General features: G+C 34.5%; 1 protein-coding gene across 1 annotated transcript; it reads left to right on the top strand.

Annotated features, from left to right (window-relative positions):
• Positions 1 to 2,450: 2,450 nt before the first annotated feature.
• On the top strand, positions 2,451 to 8,583 carry LOC110945035. Its single transcript, XM_022186678.2, has 8 exons — positions 2,451 to 2,522; positions 2,628 to 2,696; positions 6,890 to 7,021; positions 7,107 to 7,348; positions 7,444 to 7,770; positions 7,847 to 7,930; positions 8,018 to 8,206; positions 8,317 to 8,583. Exons 3-8 carry the CDS (start codon positions 6,895 to 6,897, stop codon positions 8,473 to 8,475), a joined length of 1,128 nt encoding a protein of 375 aa, XP_022042370.1. The 5' UTR covers positions 2,451 to 2,522; positions 2,628 to 2,696; positions 6,890 to 6,894; the 3' UTR covers positions 8,476 to 8,583.
• The last annotated feature ends 904 nt before the right edge of the window (positions 8,584 to 9,487 follow it).

The following is a 9,487-nucleotide window of genomic DNA, read 5'->3' as shown; positions in this document are numbered from 1 at the left end:
TGTCTGCTTTTATATATATATATATAGGTAAAGGGTACTGTACAAATTCCCTTATCGTACATTGCGTACGCTACAATCTCAACCGTCAGATCATCTTCCCGCAATGAAAATCGCATGTTGTTTTTTTTCTAATAATTTCGCATGTGATAATTTTGATGAAATAGTAGGTGTTTTTTTGTAACAATTTCGCATGTGGTAATTCAATTTCGCATGTGATAATTTTAATGAAATAGAAGGTTGTTTTTTTGGGTAATTCAATTTCGCATGTGATAATTTTGATGAAATAGCAGGTTGTTTCTTTGTAACAATTTCGCATGTGGTAATTCAATTTCGCATGTGATAATTTTGATGAAATAGCATGTTGGTTTTTGTAACAATTTCGCATGTGGTAATTTTGATGAAATCGCATGTTAAAAAACCAACATGCGAATTTGTTACAAAAAAAACAACACGCGATTTTCAATGCGGGAAGATGATCTGACGGCTGAGATTGTAGCGTACGTAATGTACGATAAACGCATTTGTACGTTAAACAGCCCCTATATATATATATATATATATATATATATAAAATACAAATTATTACTTTTATATAATATTCTAAATGATAGAGAATAAAAACATGATGATTTATAGTATATATATAAAATCTTTTGAACATACACTTTCTTTAAAGTATGTTCTAGTTTTAAATGTATAAAATTTTACATGCATCCTACGTAAAATAAATTTTTGTTTACATTATATATACGTATAAACATATAAAATATATAAACATTATTATAATGTGTATATATACTTCCAATTATTAGTACATGCAGTGTATAAAATTTTATTTTTTCAGATTACTTAAACCCTGCCAATTACAAAACTAGTCAGATTAATGTTTTAAAAGATTATAATCTAAATTATCACTACGAGAGTTTATTGTATTCAATATATTTTAAAATTTTAAATTCTAAGGTAAAGGTAAAGTGTTTTAGGTTAAAGTACTTAAAACGGACATTGGCTGATTTTAAGAACAGCTTCCGTCTTTTTCAACCATAGTAGAGCAACCGAGGCTTCTTTACTTATTTAATATTTTTGGTTACGACATCATTATATGAGACCAAACAAGGTAATAAAACAATATAACACATATTTAGATGAGGATATTATTGATATTTACTATTATAAGTTATATTATAATTATCAATATTGATTAGGGCTTATATTCCAAATAGAGTCAATAAATACGATAATAATAAAAATACCAAATATCTTGTTATAAATTTGTAATATATGAACTTAGTCACTAAGGTAAAACGTTTGCTTCATAATGACCTTTTATTAATCAGTTTATATGATATAAATAAATTTATATTTAAACAATGCTAATGACACAGAATCATTTTATTAAAGGCAAATTGGATTTAAATAATCTCAACTCACTGTTATTGGCTAATAATAATCCCAACTCATTTAAGCAGCAATAATAATCCGAACTATTCACTTTTGTTTGTAAAATACTCCCAGTTAAAAAAACCTTAACTAGGTTAAAAAATTGCTGATGTGGTTTGCCACGTCACCTGCCACGTCATCAAAATATGCCACGTAGACTGCCACATCAGCTGCCACATCATCAAAATATGCCACGTGGCAAGCCACATCAGCAATTTTTTTAACCTAGTTAGTGTTTTTTTAACTGGGAGTATTTTACAAACAAAAGTGAATAGTTCGGATTATTATTGGTGATTAAATGAGTTGTGATTATTATTGGGCAATAACACTGAGTTGGGATTATTTAAATCCAATTTGCCTTTATTAAATAAATCCGTTTTAACTAATGTTAGGTAAAACATAAACTTATAGTTAAAACTGAAGTTTATAACTAAATAAATAATCTATTATAAATATAAAGGCTATTCTGTTTATATGATTTCTCGTAACTAAAAAGTAATAAATTAACTATGCTTTTAACTAGAGTATTCTAGTTTGAATTTTTTTTTTCAGTTCAGTTTTCAATGTATTTGTAGTTTGACCATATTGGTGTACCACAACGGTGTTTTGTTTTCATTATAAAGAAATAAATGAGTTATCATGTGCTTTGATGAGCTAGATATAAGATAACACTACAAGAAAGGGAGGCTTTTAGCGGCGACACCATTAGCGGCGACGGTCCTAATGTCGCCGCTATTGGTCGATCCGTGTCACACACCCTGAGACCAAACCCCAGCCGTTGATCAAAATCCTGATCTAACGGTTGGGGACTTAAAAGGCAATACCGGCGACGTAAAGTAGGGTATTAGCGGCGACAACTGTCTCCGCTAAAAGTCTGTGTCCCACATTAAACCCTAGCCACACAAATCTTATCCTGGTTAAACCAATAGCGGCGACGAATGGTCAATACCGGCGACGAAGCGTCTCCGCTAAAAGTCGATTCGTAAAACACCTTTATCAGCGAGTTTCCCTCTTTCCTCTTCACTTTTCCCCCCAAATTTCTTCCTTCCACCGCCGGAGACACCCGAATTTTGGCCCAATCGGTTAGTTTAACTTGCTTTATGCTACATTTCTTCTCTACATTTGTTACATACACGTTATAGGCTTTAATTTTTGCTATTTTTTGTGTATTTTTGTGTTTGTGGAAGAAACTCCGGTCACCGCCATCTCTTCTCCGGTCACCACCATCTCTTCTCCGGTCACCACCTCAAAAACCGGTTAGTTTTTTTTTATTTTTTATTTTTTTTTTGTTTTAAGTTTAGAAATTCTATAATTTTTAGTTTTGTTATGTAAATTGTGTATGTTAGTATGTATGTTTGTATGTTGGTATGATTGTTAGTATGTAAAGTGTATGAATGAATGTATGTAAGTTTGTATAATTGTTAGTATGTAAATTGTATAATGTAGGTGTATTTGAAAAATGTGTATGTAAATTGTATAATGGTTAGTTTTTTTTTTTTAAAGTTTAGAAATTCTATAATTTTTAGTTTTGGTATGTAAATTGTGTATGTTAGTATGTATGTTTGTATGATTGTTAGTATGTAAAGTGTATGAATGAATGTATGTAAGTTTGTATAATTGTTAGTATGTAAATTGTATAATGTAGGTGTATTTGAAAAATGTGTATGTAAATTGTATAATGGTTAGTTTTTTTTTAAAGTTTAGAAAATGTATAATTTTTAGTTTAGTATGTTAGTATGTATGTTTGTATTATTGTTAGTATGTAAATTGTATAATTTTTAGTTTAAGTTGTATGTGGGTATGTAAGTGTATGAATGAATGTATGTATGTTTGTATAATTGTTAGTATGTTTACATTGTATAATGTAGGTGTATTTGAAAAATGTGTATGTAAATTGTATAATGGTTCGTTTTTTTTTTAAGTTTAGAAATTGTATAATTTTTAGTTTAGGTATGTAAATTGTGTATGTTAGTATGTATGAAATCATCATTTCAAACATAACGAGCTAAGAAAACACCCAATCGAAATTGAAATCATAATTTAAAACATAACATTCCGCCCAAAATTTAAAACAATCATTAAGAACATAACAAGCTTAAAAAATTGTACCCGTGTTTGAATTAATCATTTTAAACATAGCGAGCTTAGAAATACCCGCCCGAAATTGATTTAGAAATTAATTTCGGGTTGTCCCCGTTTATCTTGGGACTGCTTTTTGAATACTTTATCTCATTTAGGATGTGAATGTGTATTACATGATTGTTTGTTTAAGAAGGATTCGGTTATCATTTTCTCTTTGCTCCTCGGGTATATATATCATTACATATATACTTGGGAGCTAAGAGGAAATGCTGCCGAATTTTTCTTAAACAAACAATCATGTAATACACATTCACATGTGAGATAAAGTGTTCAAAAAGTGGGTTTAGCAGCCTACCCTTGTCTTGTTAATCCTAAATTAGATTTTCTTTCAGTTGCATAATGCCTATCGATAAAAGTTGGATTGATTCCCCACGTCATTCACCTCACTACAAGCAAGGACTCGAGTCATTTATCGAGATGTGTGAAAGAGTGATAAAAAACCACGATGAAGTTAGATGTCCGTGTACCCAATGTAAAAATTCCGGCTTAATAACTATGGCAGAAATGAAATACCATTTGCGTATTAACAAATTTTGGAAGGAATACACTTCGTGGACCTATCACAGGGACACGACTCCAATTGCACAAGTAAACGATGTTGCGCCACAAGACGGTATGGTAAACGTTATTGAAGACATTAGGGGGGAGCGTATGGAAGAAGATACATACCTTAACCAAGAGAACTCGAATGGAGATAGTAGCGGTGTTGTTGATGATTTTGAAGACCTGATAAAGGAAGCTGAAACAGAATTATATCCTGGTTGTACTAAGTTTTCTTCTATCGACTTTTTAGCAAAGCTTTTGAATATAAAGGATACGTACCATTTTCAAAATGAAGGAGTAGATCGACTCCTCTCGTTGTTGCGAGAGTCAATGCCAGAAGGCAACAAGATTCCCCCTTCGTATTATGTAGCTAAGAAGACATTTAAGAAGATTGGTTTGGCATATGAGATGATAGATGTGTGCACAAATGATTGTGCTCTCTTTTGGAAAGAAAACGAGTCCTTGCAAAATTGTCCCGTTTGTAATGAGAGTCGATGGGTCGATAAAGACACAAAAGGCACGAAGGTGGCTCGTAAGGTGTTACGATACTTTCCTTTGACGCCTAGACTACGACGTTTGTATTGTTCAACTAGGTCGTTTAATTAATCGTCTACCAGGCAAGCATCCAGATTTTGGAGGTAGGAGGATAACCCGGTCAGATTTCGAGTTGAACTGGTCCAAAAGAAGCATATTTTTTGACCTTGAGTATTGGTCTTCTCTGCAGCTGAAACATAACTTAGATGTAATGCATATAGAGAAAAATGTGTGCGACAGCTTGCTCGGTACTCTTCTGATGAACGATAAGAGCAAAGACACGCCAAATGCGCGGTCTGACTTGGAAAAACTAAACATTCGGCCGTCACAATGGCTGAAACAATCGGGTGGCAAGTTCTTAAGTCCCCACCCAAAGTACTCATTCAAGTCCGATGATCGAAAACTTTTTTGTCAGTTTATAAAAAATGTTAAATTACCAGATGGGTTTGGATCTAATATCAGTAAGAGGGTGACAGATAACAATGCTAACATTACCGGGTTGAAATCTCATGACTGTCATATCCTCATGCAACGTTTGATACCGATTGGGGTTAGAGGGCTTTTGACTAAAGATACATCTACACCAATAGTAGACCTTTGTATGTTCTTTAAGCAACTTTGCTCTAGAACACTATCGGTGGATGATATGAAGAAAGCAAAGGATGACATTGTTACCATCTTATGCAAGTTAGAGATGATCTATCCACCTGCGTTTTTTGACATTATGGTTCATTTACTTGTGCATTTACCTGATGAAGCGATTGCGGGAGGTCCAGTAGCTTTTAGATGGATGTATCCATTTGAAAGGTACATGAAAAAACTAAAGAACTATGTTAAAAACCCGGCAAGGCCTGAAGGTTGTATAGCTGAATGTTATGTGTTTGAAGAAGCTCTAACATTTTGTTCAATGTACCTTAAAGATGTTCAGACTAAGTTCAATCGCCCAGATAGAAACGATGATGTCGTTGTTGAAAAAAGAAAGTTATGGGTGTTTGAGTCAAAATGTCGTTATGTTGGCGCAAGAAAGGAGAAATATCTATCATTCATCGAAAAAAGCAAGATGGAATGGTTTGTCCTCGAAAACTGCGCAGAAGTTAGGGAGTACATGAAGTGAGTGCTTCTATCTTTAACATTTCATAATCTGTTAATTGGTATTTTTCGTTCCTTTCTTATATTTGTCATCAATGTAGTGAATTCAAACATACACATCCCCATGATGATCTTAAAACCAAATTTCCGGGATGGTTTCTCCATAAGGTATAATATATATATAACACTCATTACTCTATACTTGCTAGGTAATACATATATAACAAACATTATTACTATATATTTGTTAGGTCCATTCGATGAAAACACAAAATTCTCCAGAATTCCACCCGGAGTTGTATGCTCTTTCAATTTGTGCGAAAATGACTGCTTACACTTACACTGCTTGCATAGTCAACGGTGTTAGGTTTAAGACACTTGAACGTGATGCAAAATGCGCAACGCAAAACTCTGGGGTGGAAGTGGTTGGAGAGAACGGTGTGAAATTTTATGGCCAATTAGAAGAAATTATTGAGTTGCGTTATACAAATGATTATTCCACTGTCCTATTTCGGTGCAAGTGGTTTGATACTCAAAGGGGTGTAAACCATGACAATAATATCACCAGTATAAGCACTGAACATGAATGGGACAAAGACGATCAACTCATATTTGCTTCGCAAGCCAAACAAGTGTTCTTCATCCAAGAAACGTCTCGAAACCAAAAAAATAAACATAGGTGGGTAGTCGAAAATGTTAATCATCGAAGAATTTGGGATCGGCCATTAAGTGATGACCGCGTCAATAAGGTTCAAAATGTTGGCAAACGCTTAGAAGATAGTGACGTTGTTGACAACAACTCTTCATCTGACTGTCCACTTGTCATTGACTTGACCCAATACTTTCAAATTAGATCTTCTCATGTTACTGCGGGTGAGCCTTCAATTGAAGTTGATCCCCCAACGGCCACCGTCGATGAAGTGTTTGAAGTCGAGACTGATTCTGATGAGGTCGAGGCTGCTTATGATGAGGATGATCCCGATTATGTGGAGTCTGACTAAAAGAAAAGTTATTGTAATTTTTATTGATTTGTAATTGATTAACACTTGTTTGAAATATTTATTTGAATTTGAGTTACACTTGTTGTACTTTCCCTTAATTTGTATTAGATACACATGCTCTAACATTTGTAACTTTATAGGGAGTATGTTTTCGATATTGTTGATATTCGCGTATCTGATGGCTGATGTGGCCCCCTGGGGACATGGGGGTGACGGCGCTGGTGATCCACCGATTCCTCCTGGTGGATTTCGTGGCACACATGAGACAGACGGTAAGTCTTTTACTAAATTATTTTGTAGTCCTTATATTTTATATATTATAAATGTTGTTACTAATTATTTTTGTTTTAATTGCAGCGGTTCCCCCGAAGAGGGTTAGGGGGAAAGCAAAAAACGAGAAACTAAGGCGTCTGGTAAAAGCGGGGGGGCCTGTATCGCTTACGTTTGACAGGCAGGTGACGTATACCCCTGTTGGTAAAACAAGGGATATGTTTTCACGGGAGGCCGGCCTGTATATGTGGCGGTCCATCCCCCTCGATAAAATTGGATGGGATAACGTTGAACAACATTACAAGGATGCCCTCATGAACCACTTACGGGTAAATAACTTATATGCATAAAATTTTATCAAATATTTAAGCACATGCAAATCTAATTTATATATGATATTTTAACTTTTTTATTTAATTTGTAGGAAAATTTCAATTTTGATGAAGTGGAACGTGATATAGAGGCCAAAAACTTGACGGGTGGCATTAGGGCTGTGCTTATGAAGCGGTACTCTGACCGCAAGTACGAGGCTAAAAAATTATTTAAGAGCAAGGGAGGTTACAATGATCTTGAGAGTGCAAGGGCATTCCATCCCAAGGATATGCCCTATGATAACTGGTTGAGAACCATTGAAGGTTTCCGGGAAGCTAAATATATTAAAAGAAGCGAGGCCAACACACTAGTACGCGAGAAACAACAATTCCCATACCGTGGGGGGACATCTTCGTACGGTAGCACCGCCTATAAAAATGTAATGTTTTATGTATGTGTGCGTGTGTGTAAGCTTTTGTTTATTTGATGTCTAATCTAAGTTTAATGTTAAACAGGATATGGATTGGGTACCTACGTATGCTAAAACCCACACGGACAATCAAGGGAATTGGGTTGATCCGGTTGCTGAACAAAATTACGTAAGTATTTCTTTTAAGTATTATTTTCTATAACAAATATATATATATATACACATATATATATTTAATCATCTTCGTAAAATACAGCGGAACATACAACAGGCCACAAGTCAATGGAGCGGTGAGGGTCCGCCAATTGCCCCGTATCAGGAAGCGTTGGGTGAGCGGCGAGGATGGTACCGCGGGATGGGGCCTAAACCTTCTTCCAACACGTCCTCGCACTCGTCATCTAACATGTCGTCTTCGCAAGCTCGGACGCAAGAACCCTTTTCCGAGGTAAACTGCGCAATTTAAAAAATGACAAACGAACGCATGTTTCCTTGTTAAATATATGTTGGTAGCGTTAATTAATATGCTAATATACGTTTTGCTATCTATTATTGTAGGATTTTGTTAACAGCTTGTTCCAAACCCCGTCATTTTTGAACCAACTTAACAACTATCTTGCTTCACAAGGAAAAGGAAAGTCAAAAGACTACGATTCTGACAACTTATTCGATAATGAATCCGACGATGAACCCAACGATAACGATGACGATGAGTGACTTGTTTTTAATGTATGCTTTGGATTTAATTAAACGTTGTAGGATATAATGTACGACTTAAACGTAGTTTTTAATTATATTACCTTTAGTATATGTTGATTATGTTCATTGCGTATGCTTGCGTTGTTTGAAAATAGGCAGGTTTTGTTTTTTCGGCCGTAAAACTGGCTGGGCAGCTGTATATACAGCTGCTGTATTAAAAAAAAAATAGACTTTTAGCGGCGACACGTGTCGCCGCTATTGCTCTTCACCCTTTACCGACGAAAGTCAACACCGGCGACACAGTTAGCGACGACACGAGTCGCCGCTAAAAGTGCAGCATCAATACCGGCGACAGCTATCAATACCGGCGACAGTCAGTCAATAGCGTCCGAGCAATACTGGCGATGCTTTACCGGCGACATGTCGCCGCTAATAGTCAATAGCGGCGACAAAAGTGGTCAATACCGGCGACACCCGTCGCCGCTAAAGGTGCCCTGTTCTTGTAGTGTAAGCATCGAATTATCAATTTGGTATAATATGTAAATGTATATTGTTTGAATTTATCCTGTGTATTTTTAATGTATTTCATTAGTAAATTATGATTACACTGGTGTAGTCACATTGCTTGTATATACATTTGTTACCAAAATAAAAGTTAAAAATGAGTATTAAAATTTTAATTGTGAGAGTTAATGCTTCATAAAAAATCTCGTAGTATATGACATATATTTTAGTAGTAATTTGCATAATAAATAGGGTATACTCAAGAAATATATCGTGATATATTACTTGACAAAATATATAATGATATTGTGAATTTAATACTATTTAACGACTGAAAAGTTTTATTATGTTTATCAGTTGTATTTCATATATATAAATATTAATTAGATAATTGTCATTACTTATGACTCAGGTGTCAAAACTGTTACTAATGCAAATTTTTTATTTTTTATTTTATTTTATTTTTTTATAAGCTATACTATATAATAAAGTAAATTAGTGGAGCATACGTGTCACTCATTGAAGC

The sequence above is a fragment of the Helianthus annuus genome, chromosome 1 (assembly GCF_002127325.2).
Source record: "Helianthus annuus cultivar XRQ/B chromosome 1, HanXRQr2.0-SUNRISE, whole genome shotgun sequence".
In the NCBI taxonomy this organism is placed as follows: domain Eukaryota; kingdom Viridiplantae; phylum Streptophyta; class Magnoliopsida; order Asterales; family Asteraceae; genus Helianthus; species Helianthus annuus.
The sequence above is the reverse complement of the archived record's forward strand: the minus strand, read 5'-3'. Positions and strand labels throughout refer to the sequence as shown.

Coding starts and splice junctions, on each gene's coding strand:
- LOC110945035 (XM_022186678.2), top strand. CDS start 6,895: ATGTTTTCGATATTGTTGATATTCGCGTATCTGATGGCTGATGTGGCC. Junction 7,349..7,443: donor CCCTCATGAACCACTTACGG/GTAAATAACTTA, acceptor TTTAATTTGTAG/GAAAATTTCAATTTTGATGA. Junction 7,931..8,017: donor CGGTTGCTGAACAAAATTAC/GTAAGTATTTCT, acceptor CGTAAAATACAG/CGGAACATACAACAGGCCAC.